Genomic DNA, 15,076 nt, shown 5'->3' on the forward strand with positions numbered 1-15,076 from the left:
GATCACGAGGTGGCGGAGGGAGGGGGGTGGAGGAGAAGGAGTAAAGGGGGCGGGGCGAGAGTAGCTGGGAGCGCGAGGGAGGGGGGAGCCGAAAAGAGGGAGGGAGTAGAAGGAGGAGGGGAGTAGAAAGAGGAGGAGGTTGTGGCCAAGGAGAGCTTTGAATAGGGAAGTTTTGCTGGGGGTTACATTCGCAGTCATCTCAGTGTTTGCAAATATTGAGTAGGCTCCTGAGCAAGTATCTTCTGGAGAGAAACCCAGGAGTGGAAAGCAAGATTACCAGCCACCACCAGCAGCTGCATTTTGGAGACTGCAAGAGATATATATATTAATATATACAGTATATATATGTATATATATATATCCATACCGTACCTTGATATTGCTGTGCAATTAAACTTTGCATGAAACTTTTCCTTTATTATTATATTTTTTTTAAAAAAAGAAACCCTTTGCATCTGAACTACCGAAGAGGAATTTAATATATAATTATTTTTTATTTTTGAAAGAGGAAAAAAACAAACCTGTCTTCTTCTTTGTGGCCGTCTTTCCCTCTGGAGGAGGAGGAGGAGGAAGTGGGACTTTGTAAATAGCTGGTCGTATTTCTCTCGCCATCACCTGCCATCACGACTACCGACGACAGGAGCAGCGGTAGCAGCTGAGAAACATCTGTAGCGGTGTTGATACCTGTGCTTTTTCTTCTTCTTCCTTTAAGCGAGACACATTGCAATCGGACGTTGACCCTGTGGAGGGTTTATTTGTTGCAACTTCTTTCCCCCCCTCCCCTTGAAAACAAAAACAAAAAAAACCATGGATGTGCTTCCAATGTGTAGCATCTTTCAGGAACTCCAAATTGTCCACGACACTGGTTACTTCTCCGCTTTACCATCTCTGGAGGAATATTGGCAACAGGTAAACCGAAGGATATCTGCTTGTGCTGGGCAAACGTTGCTTTTAATTCGGAGCAACACTGATAACGAGGTTAGAGGCTTGCCTTTTAGGAAGGCTTCCTGCAGGAATCTTTTTTTTTTTTTTTAAATAGTAACATTATTGCTTCAAGCAAGTGTGTTTGTTTGGGCTGCTGTGCAATACTGTTTGTTATATCTGCTTGCTTTCTTTTTTTGTGCCGTGCATGCTTGTTTTTGCTCGCTACCGGGCGAAGTGCTTGTTTATGCCGAGCGCCGCTGTCACAGCTTCTGGACAGTGGCTGGTGTATTTCTGAATGCCTGTCCTGCCTGCCTGCCTGCCTGCCTGCCTGCCTGCCTGCCTGCCTGCCTGCCTGCCTGCCTGCCTGCCTGCCTGCCTGCCTGCCTGCCTGCCTCTCTCTCGCTCTCTCGCTCTCTCGCTCTCTCGCTCTCTCCCTGTGTGTGCGTGCTGTAAGCAACAACCGCTGGAGCGAAATGTTGCCACAAAAAAATAAATAGCATAAATCCGCAAGTCCTGCGTTTTGCATTTTGCTTGCTCTAGTTCCTGGCAAAGTTCTCTCTCCCCCCTCCCCCGCCTTGAAGCAGATCCAAACACTACAACTGGGTCTTGTCATCCAAACTGTCTTTCATTTTTCATTTCCACCGGGTGTTTTTTTACACCCCCCCCCCGCCTTTTGGGGAGGGAGGGAGAGAAAAGGTTGGAAATTGATTTTTTAAAAAAATAATCTCTCGGCCCCCCCCTACTATTTTCCTTGGCAGAATTGCCAACCTTTTAACTCCCTGCTGCATGTTAACCATTATTTTACTATTATTATTATTATTATTATTATTATTATTATTATTATTATTATTATTATTATTTCCTCTCTCTTACCTGCCACCCCCCTTCTGAGTTGTCAGTCATATGACAATGCTACTGGGTTTTTTCCCTCCCCCCCTTTTTTTAATTGCTGTGAGTCTTCCTAGCAGAGGAAAGGAGGGAGGCTTGTTGCCTTTAATGGACATGGGGTTTTTTTCCCTTTTTGGGGGGGGGGGCGCTTGTTTGTTAGTACAAGTAATTGGTTTGCTTGGAAACAAGATTGTTTTTGCATTGTCTTGGATTTCCCCTCCTTAGAGGGGGGGGGGGTGTAAGTGAAGAGAGAGTGTTTACTTACTTGCCTCTTCCCCTAGCTGTGATATTTGCTCCTTCTCTCTCTCTCTCTCTCTCTCTCTCTCTCTCTCTAAGCCCAGCTGAGTACCCAGATCAAATCAGTCTGGAGATTTTGTTTGTAAAGCCTGAGAACCTATCAAGAAGGTTGAAACCTTGTGCATGTTTTGAAATTCCCCATTTCCAATTCCCCACTCCACCCCCCTTCTTTCTTTCTTTTTTCTTTCCAAGGCAGCACCAATAGTATGTAATTGAAATTGATCTAAATAGTTTTTCCTTCAGGCATTTCGGGGATTTTAACCCAGAGCTAGATATGGATGCCACTGTAGCCTTTTGAATAATTTCAAAACCTTCTTTGGAGCTTCAGGCCGGTCCTTCAGACTGATTTGCATAATGGGGGAATTTTAAATCCACCCTGAATAAGAAATTTGAACCTGCCCCTTTCTGTCAATTCCCTTCCTGTTTCCTTATATAAATGATGTGTCTTGTTTTATTTTTGAAGTGCACTGCAAATCAGTTCCCTAATTATAGGGAAACCAATAAATATTGATTAAGCTTGCAGTCTCTTCCACTTTTTGGCCCACCCTTCAGTTAACAAGAGGGGAGGAATGGTCAGTCAAAACCTAGGCATGTTTACTCTGAAACAAGTCCCATAGGTCAGTGGTGGTCCTTACTCCCAGGCAAGTGTGCTTAGGAGTAGAGCCTAAACAGGCCAAGGAGCAGTGTAAAAATCAGCAACATGCTGTGACAGAAACTCCCATTAAGTTGGCACTTAAGAGAGTGAAATGTGTGACATTTGCTTTTGGAGTCAGCTTTGCTTATGGGGCTGGGGATGTTCCTGCTTAAATAAGGTAACTATGGAGTCTGAGATATTTGCCCATAAAGACACACACAACCCCCTTATATTGTTAGTTCCATTAACATGCTGATCTTTAATTATGGGGATGATAGTGAAGGAGAAATGAAGTGTGTACTGATACACACACACACACACACACACACACACACAGAGAGAGAGAGAGAGAGAGAGAGAGAGAGAGAGAGAGAGAGAGAGAGAGAGAGAAATGCTTGCATTTCTTCCAAAGTTCTCTTTAGTTTGTTAGGAATTTGGAAACGCATCTGTGTCACTCGGAGGATTGCTTGTCTCCTATTGCAGGAGGGAGGGTAGCTTACTTTCTTTCATTTTATTTTACATGGCCCGTTGCATGTCTATCTGAACCGTGTACTTTCTTGGCAGAAGTTCAGGATTTTAAAAGGAAGTCTCTTTTGGCATTGAGTGAAAGAAATGGGGAGATGACTCATACGGTTGTGCTCTTGGCCAGTAGATAAAATTCTTCAATGTGGGGCTCCCAGCAGGACCTCGAAAAGTTGTATTTCTCCTTCTTACACTGCTTTCCCTGCAATTCCATTTTCTAAAACTTTCTTCTTCTCAGCATCGCATTATCATTCTGAAAGGTTTCGTTCACTTAAATTCCTTAGGCCGCTATCATTTCTACCAGAATTGTTGCAAGTTACACAAAACTCATGCCAGTGTGCTTGGAAGAAGTGGCATTCTTTGAACGTCTCCCTTAGGCTGAGTTTTCATCTGCAGGAAATGGCCTGGCTTGGTGGGTTCCCCCTGAATATGGATCATGACTTTGCCGCAACCGCACATGTTTCTTGAGTTCAGAGCGCTGGAGCTGTCAGCTGGGTGGAAGTCTAGCTTGACAACTTTCTGCAGAGATCACACAATTCACTTGGGAGCCCTCTTAGTTAATAAGATACTGCAAAGTGTAGAAAGGCCTGATTAAAACTGGGGGGTTGGGGTGAGAACAGAGTCACTTTAAAGCCAACCCATTGAACATCTCCTTTCTAGGAGATGATTTTTCAGCTCACACAATAAGAGTAATGGCTGGAAAATGTAGGTGGATTTGAAGTCTTTCTATGTGTGTTTGAACTCCAGCCCAGTTCTTGGGAACTGCATTGTTTACTGTAACAGTCATTAAATGAGGGTTGAGTGGCCTATTACTTTAAGGGAGCCTAGCAACCAGAAATAAACACCCCATCTTTTGCACACACATGGTTTGGTTGATGTTTTTTGGAGAACGGCTTCTATAGCTTTGCACTTTTTAATTTTAATTTATTGTTCTTTTATTTTTTGTAGACATGCTTAGAGCTGGAACGATACCTTCAGAGCGAGCCTTGCTACGTATCTGCCTCTGAGATAAAATTTGACAGTCAGGAGGATCTGTGGACCAAAATTATTTTGGCGCGTGAGAAAAAGGAGGAATCTGAACAGAAGGCCACGTGTGTTCCAAAGGAGGAAAGCGTAAAGACTCAGAGTTTAGAGACTAACAGCTTGAATTCTGACATCAGCAGTGAATCTTCTGACAGCTCTGAGGAACTTTCGCCTACAACAAAATTCACATCTGATCCCATTAGTGATGTCTTGGGCTTGACCAGTACAGGAAACTTGAGTTCATCTGTCACGTCGACTCCTCCTTCCTCCCCTGAGTTGGGGAAGGAAGCTTCTTCCCAACCGTGGAATTCTGCGCCTGGTGAATTGCATTCGCCGGGCAAAATTCGTACTGGTAGTGGTGGAAAGACTTCAGAAAAGGGTGCCCCAGTGAACGGCGATGCCTCTCCGGATGGGAGGCGGCGGATCCACAGGTGTCAGTTCAACGGGTGCAGAAAGGTTTACACCAAAAGTTCACACCTGAAAGCACATCAGCGTACCCATACAGGTGAGATCTTCTCCACTGGGCGATCCAAACAGTGGTAACTTTGTGTTTTCCATGGAAGAAAACAAAACTGGGGCATGCTAAGGTGGCCTCAGTTGCTTGTTCATGTGTGTGTTCAAGCACCCCTTGTCTCATCCCACTTGGCTGCGATCTGAAGCCACAAGATATGGAGTCCTTGGTGCAGCTGAGAAGGTCTGTGACCAGACCAGGAGGCCTTCTGGGAACCCTGTTTACAGTTCCATCATGGAAGAAAGGCAGGATATAAATGTAATAAGGGGGACTCCATTTGCTTCCTGTTCCTAGAGCACTGGCAGCTAGCTTTCTCTTACTAGGATGTGTGTCAAACCTTCCATGGCTTGGGCCCTAAGATGTGGCAGGCTAATGGTTTCTATAGGACTTCTGCTTAACACTTCAGCTGTTGGCTGGTTCTCAATGATAGCATCATCCTCTTTCTCTTCCCCTTCCTTTGCTGTTCATGGCCAGCAGAACTATGCACCAGGAGGCCATTATTAAGACTGGCAGACATGGAGAGCATGTGGTTCCTCCAGATGTTTGCTGGACTCCCATGTCCTATCACCTCCAGCCAGCATGAAACGTGACCAGAGATGATGGGAGTTGTAGTTCATCAATATCTAGAAGGCCATAGGTTCCCCATCTCTGATCTACAGTTCAGCAGAAGTGTTGTCCTTTATCCTAGGCAACCTGTCTGGATTTAGCTTCATGCCTGACTTTGGTTGATGATAACTGTAAGGAAAACCCTCGATGCTAATAGTGTCATAATGTTACGCAATTTCTGGAGCAAGAGCTTGGGGCCATCAGATGATGCAATAACAGCTGAGGTTTCCAAAATGCAAGGCATCACTTCCTCATTTTTGTTCTGCATTAGCCAGTTGCAAACTTCTGTGTGCAAAGCTTGGATGAGGCTAGTTAACTTTTCCCCCCCTCTTGCACATGTCTGGTTCCTGTTTTGTAATTAGCTGGCGCTGGAGAAGATGTACACTTGTTAAATCTTTTTTTCCAAGGAGGTGGAGGAAATCCCTCAAAAACAAAAAACAACAACAGAGAACTAGCTTTGAAACTCAGCAACAGCAAAAGGAAATGGAAACATTTCTCAGAAATTGGAGGTTTTTGTCCTGATTCTGAAGGACAGATTCCTCATTGATTCATTTAATAGCAGAAGAGTAACTAGTTCCCTTAAATTGCTGGACTTGCCTCAAGCTAGATGTGTGTGTGTGCATTGACAGAAGTAAAATGATCTTTTGAGAGAGATGTTTACGATCATAAAGACAATGGCGGACTTTATGAGCGTTTCATTATCATGTGGTTTTGCTAACACTAAGCAAACAGGATTTTACTAGTATGAAACCTGGATTTAAACAAAACAAAACTCAGTTCCCTTGCTTAACTTGAAAGGAATTGAAGCGGGCAGGCACTCCAGGGTTTCTATAAATTTTTTATAGTGAAAGTAGTTGCTTTTTGACATTAATATTCTAGAGTGCTTGATGACTGTGGTTAGATGTACAGAGCCGCTGGCTGGCATGCCAATCTCCAGCTCAAGGTGCAGAGCGAGATTCTGCACCTTGAGACAAACAGCTTAGAGGTCTCCTCTTCAAAGATGTTCTTTTCACCGTTTGAAGAGGGGAATACAAAAAAGATGGATCTGTTCTATGTTTCCGCAGCCTGGTGAGCGAGGGAGAGCATACCTCTCATATGCCCGTTATTCTGTGGAAATCAAACAAATAGCAGAAGCAGAGATTCCAGCTGTTAAGCCATAGAATCTTATAACCAGAATCTCTGGACCAGAATGCATTTTTATGATCTGCCGCTGAAGGTGGTTTTGCTCTCCACTCTAGCCTTTACCAACCTGCTGCTCTCCATGTGTTTTGGACAACAAGTTTCATCATCCCTGATGGTTGACCATGCTCAGTGGGGCCTGGCAGTCCAAAACACCTGAATGACAATGGATTGGGAAATTCTGTGGGGGTTTTTCCCTCTTTGCTCGCTGCATACTACCCTGGCCCACTTTGACCCATGTAGTCTTGGGGAAGGTTGTGTGGGCAAAGCAGTTAGATCTTCACAATTCAGGTACAGACATTTTCACATTCGCTAGATTTTTAGAGCGATAGAAAGGCATGGAATGGAACCTTGGGAGAGTCTAAGACAGGCATCCCCAAACTTGGCCCTCCAGATGTTTTGGGACTACAACTCCCATCATCCCTGGCTAACAGGACCAGTGGTCAGGGATGATGGGAATTATAGTCCCAAAACATCTGGAGGGCCGAGTTTGGGGATGCCTGGTCTAAGACTTGGAGCTTGCAACATGCTCCTCAAAAAGTGTTTGCTTTCCCCTATTGTCAGGATTAAGGCTGGCACCCAAACATCCTGGCTTAATAATACAGGTTCTCCCCTTTGAATGGCCCCAAATTCGTAGGTTAGGTTTCTCATTGCCATCCAATATTGATCGGCCTAACCTATGTATCTAATGGGTGAACCCAATATATATTGGGTTGTAAGTGCTTAAGTTATACTTGGAGAAGACTTTTTAAATCCATGGATGCAAATTAGGCTTATCTAACTCAACTCCATTGTTTTCAGTAGGTTTAGTCTGTGAATATAATTTGGAGCATGCAACCCATAATTTGCTACTATTGTGTTTAACCTAGGAAGTCCCCAAAAGCTACTAGCGCAGGAGCCTTCCAAGCATGGTCTGTATCAGTTGTTTTGAGCCTAAAAGATATAGAGAACCAACTTCTATTAAACTTCTTTAACAATCTGGGCATTCGGAGGCAGTTCTTATATTTGCCCTAGGTGGGCAGGTTAGTGGTGAATTTACAAGCCCGTATTCTAAACACTCAGAGAATTCCTAGGATGCAGCTGCACAAGGCTTACGTTACTGGCATGTTTTCCAGTCAACGCTTGATGTTTTGCTGTTGCAGCAAAGCTGTCAGCTCAAAAACATCTAAATTCTCCATCAGCGTTCTCGGAAGTACTTAGCATGCTGTTGTGAATTAAATTGAGTGGCCTTATTTCCTATGTTAAAAACAAATGAATCAATATTCATCTTTGCTTGGAGAGAGAAACGGACGGTTAATAATCTTTGGTATGTTTTATTTGCAGGAGAAAAGCCTTACAGATGCTCGTGGGAAGGGTGTGAGTGGCGTTTTGCGAGGAGTGATGAGTTAACCAGACACTTCAGAAAGCACACGGGTGCCAAGCCTTTTAAATGTAGTCACTGTGACAGGTAGGTGAATGGACACTCCCGTTTAATAACCCCTGCACCTCCCTCCTCCCCGGTGCTTCCATGGGAAGCAATGGCTTAAGCCCTCCGTTGATGAAGCCACTAAGGGGCAGGCAGTTTCATCAAGTATCATCTCTGTCCCATTGCACCGGAGCTTTTCAAAGGAAGCATCCAACTTCAGTGATCAGCAGCAGTATAGCTTTTTTAGTTCTAACCGTGAAAAGAGAGAGAGAGAAATAAGTCTCTGATCAGGTGAATCAATTCTGTCTCTGCTTAAAGGAAAAATGTTTCCGGTTACATACTTCAGAACAGCCTACTTGAAAATCCAGTGGAAATACTCCCAGAATTAAGTGGATGGAAGTTAATGCATTTTAGATAGTGTCTGCACGGATACAGGTTAAATAATAGAGCGACTTCTAATGCTGAGATCAGGAGCAAAGCGGAAGAAGCTGATAGGAGGAGGAGGAGGAGCAGCAGTCTGTAGGGCCTCTTTCAATGAACGTCTTGGAAGGGTTGGGTTGGGTTGGGTTGGGTTGGGTTGCCACAGTGTAGTTAAACACCTAGCAAATGCTGTCACAATATAAAGAGGTGGACTTTGTCACCATGGTGGTCTCTCTCCCAACTCCTAGTTTTCTGCAAGTCACCTTCGCTTTCCTCCAAAACTTCCAAGACGGTTTTTGTCTTCTAAGAAATAGCTCTTCTGCTTAGCAATCTTCGTTTGGGTCTCTTTTGCACCAGCCTTCTGTCACAATGAGTTATTGGAAGAGGACCGTAAAGAGTTATTTTAGCAGGTGCTGTGAGCTTAGCCTAGGATTCTTGCAGGATGCTCCCTTGGATTGATTTAGATGAGCCTAGTTTGTCTCTTGGGGTTGCTGTGGCCCTTGCATGCCATTCCAAAGCTCCTTTCAGGATATGAATGTCAGCCCGGTTGGTGAATGACCAGGAACGTGACTGTGGTGCCATTCTGCACGCTTTGCTTTGACACAGCATTTTGCATTCTGGCCAAGTGGCGGAGTGACCACTCTGTCCGCCTACTTGACAAACCTATCTCTATGCCCTAAGGTCGCACAAACCAGTTCAAGTCACACAGATTGCAGTGGAGTTAATTCTGCACGTTGCTTTTGTTTTTAAGTATGGTCCGTTAGCCGTAAATTTGCCTCTGTTGCAACGGATGATAGTACTGGGGTACTGCAACTGGGGTACAATAGGATTCCAAAGGGCTTTGCACTTGGGTCTCCCCAATCAAATTCTGTGTTTCTCGGATGGACCTATAGGGCCTGATAACCTACCACAGCAGTCCCCAATGTGGTGCCCTCTGGATGTCATTGGAATATCCGGAAGAAGCCATGCTAACTCCTCCTGGTCTAACCCGATTTCACTCACCTATAGTCCTCAAAATGTTCTCCTCTTCTCCGTTGACAGGTGTTTCTCCAGGTCCGACCACCTGGCCCTGCACATGAAGAGGCATCTCTGAGTGGGTGAAGAGGTCGAATCCTGTGGGCTAAGAGGCTTCGAGGTCAACCAGCCTTGAAAGGAGGGATGCGTGTTCCAGCCAAAGCATGCCATTTTGCACCCTAACCCAGTTGCCTCCAGGGCCTCTCTTCCTTGGAAGGTCTTCAGAGGGCTAAACAAGTCAATGTAAGGAAACGGCATAGCGACCGCACGGTTGTGGGTCTCGTACGCGGGCACCCAACCTCCTACGCCTTCTGCCGTGAGCACGTGCACTGAGAATGTTAATGATTGGACGACTGTATGTTATTGAAGATCGTACTGGGCGACTGTATGCTGAGGCACATGAATCCTTTTTTTGTTTATTTGTTTAATTTTTCTTCCGTTTCGTTCCTCGTGGTTGTTTTATAACCGTAAGCGAGAGAGAGAGAGGAAAGGTCAGCTAAATGGGGGAGGGCGGGTGAAATCATTTGCGTATGTGAGGAGTATGCCGCAAGAAAGGAGCGATCAATCATTTCCAAGGGGCGGGGTGAAAGGGGTGTCTGCACCTTTAAAAAAAAATAAAAGGAAGAAAAAGAAAGAGGGAGGGGAAGATGGAGGGGAGGGGGTGGCGAGTCAGGACACCAGAATGGAGGGAGGGGCCCCTATCCTGTGTGAGAGGAGCTTTTGGTGTCTGGTCCAGCTATTAAATGTGCAATGTGTCAAGTAGCTTGTTTTACTTGCTACAGAGCTCATTTGTAATCCATTGTATAAGCTGTGTATTTACAATATAACACAACCTATAACTTTTTCATTATAATACAAAGATTATTGCATGGTTCTGGGGAACTATATGCTTTTCCATTCTTTAATCAGGACTTGCAGGTATTTCTTTTGTTTTCTCTCCCCCTCTCTCAATTCCAGTTAAAAAGCTGCTACAATGCAATTGGTTTAATGTTACATAACATACAGATCCTGGATTTTTATTTTTTTATTTACATTTTTGTCCTGTTGGGTGGATAAAACCACTGTAGGTTAGAAACTGTAATTTTTTTAAGAAAAGAAAAGAAAATTATCATGCAGCTATGTTGGGGTTTTGTTTTTTTGTTCCTTTTATCTTTTATTTATGCCTTGAGGTCTCTTACTTTCTGGTTTTCTAGCTGTTAATGCACTGTTGACCTTAATAATGGTGCCTTATGCAAAAGTGATCTCTTCTCGCAAGAGGTCTTATACAGGGGTATGGGTGATTTGTGCTTCATTAAGGCTCTCTTGTCACCTGACATTTGTACTGTATCAAATGTAAATTATGAAGAGGTGGAGGAAAGCATAGGCTGAATTTTCAGGGTTTTTCCCCCCTTGTAGAAAAGCATCTTTGGACATGTCAATACAATATTACACTTTTCCTTTAAAAAATCCCATAGAATAATATGACCAGTTTTGCCACCTTGAAAATCCCTGTTTATACATCCTTGCACAACCAATAATATGTGTACAGAACATGCACCCTGAACTTCCCTTTCCCATGTACCTCAAAATGTTACAATTCCTCCCTTTTTAAAGGTGCAGGAGCATTACAAAAATAATCATTTGCTTAAAATGGCACAAGTTCCATCTCTTTATATCAAGCTTTCTCTTGGTTAATACTAAAATAAAATTCTCTCTTTTTTAAAATGGAAAAAGCCAAACAAAACAAAAAAAAGTTACCAAGCAAGCAGAAAGTTTCTTGGGTGTATATATTTGTTTGTATAGTATTTGTAAGCACTGTGTGTTTGTTTGTTTGTTTGTTTGTGTGTGTGTGTGTGTGTGTATGTATGGATAATATATTTTTTCAAGGAAAGAATTGAGTTCTTTCCTGTGAAATATCGCAGCCCATAAGAAGTCCTCTGCTTTTCCTTAAGTTTTGTAAAGGAAGCAAACAAGTGGTGGTCACTAAACACATATAAAACATCATTAAAAATAGTATTATTGGCTTGCAGACTACTTTAAAAGGAGTTTGGGCAGCGGCCTGGTGGTTGAAGAGAGGCTCTGATGGGCGCAAAGGACTCTTGCGAAGAGAAAGCTGGGCTGCATTCGCTTCTGTGTCGGGGGGCGCACTTGCGAGCTCAAAAATCCCCGAAGCGAATGGAGCAGATTGGAACATTTTCCTGAGCGCTCCTGCAGGATTGGGCATCTTTCAATGCAACTTGGCAGCTTTCTGAATCAGGCTCTCTCTCTCTCCAGACCAATGAGCCTGCCATTTCCCTTTTACCTTGGCAAGGTCCCAGGACTGCCCCTCTTGTCCCTTCCAACCAACTTTCTGCTGGTGTCCATCTGACTCTCCATCTGTCCCGAAGGTACATCACCTTGAGGGCCAAGCTCACTTAGTGAGATGTTTCTACATCAACTGGAAGCACTATGTCAGAGGTCACTCTGATGTCATTGAATCACAACTCTCACCATCCCTGACTGTTGACCATTCTGGCAGGGGCTGATGGGAGTTGTGGTTGCATGGCATCTGGAGGGCAATGGGGGGGTCTTCACCTCCTGTGCCACATTTAGCAATTGATAATTCTAGCAGGAGGAAACACCAACAACAAAAACCCTCCACCCCTTTGGCTTCTGTCTAGAAGCTTATCGAGAAGATCTAGGAATGAGCTCATTGATGATTGCTTTGTTACTTTTGGTATTTACATTTCAGCTGAAGGTGCAAGATGGTTTTTATGAGAGAGCTTAGATGCAGACGTCCCCCAGAAGTTAAGCCAGTGAGTTTCAGAATTGCCTTCCCCAGCAGTGCTGTACTTACCCACAAACCACAGTGGTAGCCTATTTCTTGCTGTTTCGGACAGCTTTTCCAGGAACTGGTGGTGAAGGTTAAATAGTTCTCTAGAACACATTAGACGCTAATTTATCCAATTCTAAGGAACACACAGGCCTACCCGTTTTGTATTGCGTTCAATTTTTATATACTTGAGTGTGCACTTTTAAAAAAAACAAAAAGTAAATATGCCCTAGGAAAAAAGGTTTATATTATCTACAATCTGTAGGGCTCTCATGTTACCCCCCCCCCGGTTGAGGGACTTTCTTGCAGCTATAGTGAGAGAAACATTTCATACATGGAGCATACTCCGTAGTAAAAATGGGAGGTCTCTTTATAAATGTATGTTTATTAGGATCATCACACGTGGAACAAGGCAATTAAGAAAGGTTTTTCTATTTGTTTGGGGGTATTTCAGAGGTAGGTTGTTGTTTTTACCTAATTTGCAATGCTTTCTGCTGAAGCATAATAACTCTTATCTGTGCTCAAGGAGGAAAACATGGAAATTTAATAAATCCCCTTGCATTAGCTTTTCTTGATTGTGAAGTATCAAAACGGTTTTGGGATGGGGGGGCTGTGTGCCATATGTCAAATTATGCCTGTCAGTTTTGTAAGTTTAAACAAGTACATTTTGTTCAGGTGATAACTGAGCCTCAATAAAGCGGAGAAAAAAAAATTGCTTGAAATTTCAGAAGAGAATTTCTATTCGTAAAATTTCTTTCTTTGTTTTTTTTTTCCTTTTTTTGTTCGTTTGTTTTTTGGAAGCACCCTGTTATCTAAAGAATCTCTTTGTAAGATTTTTGTAAAAAAAAATTGTTTTACAAGATTTTATTTGAAATTGTTTTTTGCAAGATTGTTATATTTCTGTATGAATGTATTTTTTATTGGAATAACATAAAAAAAATTCTTATCAGCATTTTTGGGTCTCTTTCTTTGGTTTTCCTTCAGTGGAATTAAAAGTGGTAACACAATTCCCGTTATCTAGAGTTTCCCCTAATTCACTGGGAACACTGCATTTGCTTGGCTCCGGATGGGATGGCAATGGTTCTTAAAAGTGCTTTAGCTAGACTTGCCTGGCCAAGGCTAGGAGCTAAGCTTTGCCAAATGAGAATTCACCCAACCCACTTATACTTGCTTAGATGCAATATACATAAGTCTGCTCCATGTGCCCCAGTTGTCACTCAACAAAAAATGTGAAGTGCATTGAACATGCAGACTCTGTATCTGTATATAGAAGGCGATGAAAATGATGCGGGAGAGAAGTACGTTTCTTTTCTCACAATTATAGGCCCTCTATTATGAGTCCCGTTTCATAACTTTAGACAACTGAAGGTCCAATTCCTATAGGCCAGGTGTGGGGAACAGCTTTCTCAGCTTGAGGGCCTCATTCCTTTTTGGGCAACCTCCCAAGGGCCACATACCACTGGTGGGAGGAGCCAGAAGCAAAAATGGATGGAGCAATGAATTGAGATTTTACTTTTGTACATATATATGGTAGGCTAGCTTCTACACCCACCCCACCCACTACCAGGAGAAGAATGAGTCACTATTGGAAATCCTAGGCCTTGAATCTTCATAACTGATTCCTATGGCCCTTGTGGCTCCTTCCACCCCTCTGATTGGTCTTTTTCCAGTAAATTTGGAGGGTGGAAAATGAGTTGAGGATGTACTGGAAAGAGACACTGTAATAATAATAATACAGTGGTACCTCTGGTTAAGAACTTAATTCGTTCCGGAGGTCTGTTCTTAACCTGAAACTGTTCTTAACTGTTCTTAACCACTTTAGCTAATGGGGCCTCCCACTGCCGCCGCACCGCCGGAGCACGATTTCTGTTCTCATCCTGAAGCAAAGTTCTTCACCTGAGGTACTATTTCTGGGTTAGCAGAGTCTGTAACCTGAAGCGTTTGTAACCTGAGTTACCACTGTAATAATAATAAAATAATAATAATAATAATAATAATAATAATAATAATAATAATTAATATTTATCCCCCCCCCAATCTGGCTGGGCTTCCCCAGCCACTCTAGGCAGCTTCCAGTACATATAAAAAACATAATAAAACATCAAACACGGAAAAACTTCTCCTGATACAGAATCCCTGCAAGCTGCTGCAGTTGAGGCCCTGCTGCGGTGGTTTTCAGGTTCCCTCTTCAATATGCCCCACCTCATAATTTAACGGAAGTAGAAGTGCACAGTTCCAGGGAGGACCACACATAATAAATAAATGAAACCAGTGGACCTATAAGTCTCAATGATTTGGAATAAGAGCAAATTAAAATCAGGTTTCATATGTATTCAGGGCATCCCAAGGCCACATCTACACAATACATTTGAAGCACTCTTATACCACTTCAGTAGTCATGGCTCCCCCCCCAAAAAAGGATCCTGGGAAGTGAAGTTGATAATTGTTGGAAGCCCCCTGTTCTCCTCAAATAATAATTCCATTTCCCAGAGTTCTATGGGAAGAGGGATTGATTGTTAAAACATTTGTAGCTCTGTGAGGGGAATAGTGCTCCCCTAACAATTCTCAGCACCCTTAAAAGGTTCCCAGGATTCCATGGGGAAAGCTACGGCAGTTAAAGTGGCATAAAAGTGCTTTAAATGAATAGTGTGGATGTGGCCTGAAACTCTCACATAAGGGGCCAGCAAGGATGGATATGCTAAGCATGCCTGACACAAACACCAGTTGCCATTCCCACCATCCTACATGATTTGGAATAACATCAGTGCAGAAGCCTTTTCGGCTCACATAGACTCTCCACTCTTAGAGACCTGAATTTCAGGGTTCTAAAACACATAGGCATCCTACATGGGTAGAGCAAGC

General features: G+C 43.3%; 1 protein-coding gene across 2 annotated transcripts; it reads left to right on the forward strand.

The window, feature by feature from the left end:
* The first annotated feature begins 201 nt into the window (after positions 1 to 201).
* KLF6 (KLF transcription factor 6) lies at positions 202 to 13,166 on the forward strand. Of its 2 annotated transcripts, none has more exons than XM_088654505.1 (4): positions 202 to 978; positions 4,214 to 4,793; positions 7,908 to 8,031; positions 9,451 to 13,166. In XM_088654505.1, the coding sequence occupies exons 1-4, from the start codon at positions 808 to 810 to the stop codon at positions 9,500 to 9,502; spliced, it is 927 nt and encodes a 308-aa protein (XP_088510631.1). In that variant the 5' UTR covers positions 202 to 807; the 3' UTR covers positions 9,503 to 13,166. The 2 variants fall into 2 exon arrangements, with proteins under 2 accessions (XP_088510631.1, XP_034985381.1); XM_035129490.3 differs by having other exon boundaries at positions 202 to 909.
* Positions 13,167 to 15,076: the final 1,910 nt, after the last annotated feature.

Source organism: Zootoca vivipara, chromosome 11, assembly GCF_965207765.1.
Source record: "Zootoca vivipara chromosome 11, rZooViv2.hap1.1, whole genome shotgun sequence".
Classification (NCBI taxonomy): Eukaryota; Metazoa; Chordata; class Lepidosauria; order Squamata; family Lacertidae; genus Zootoca; species Zootoca vivipara.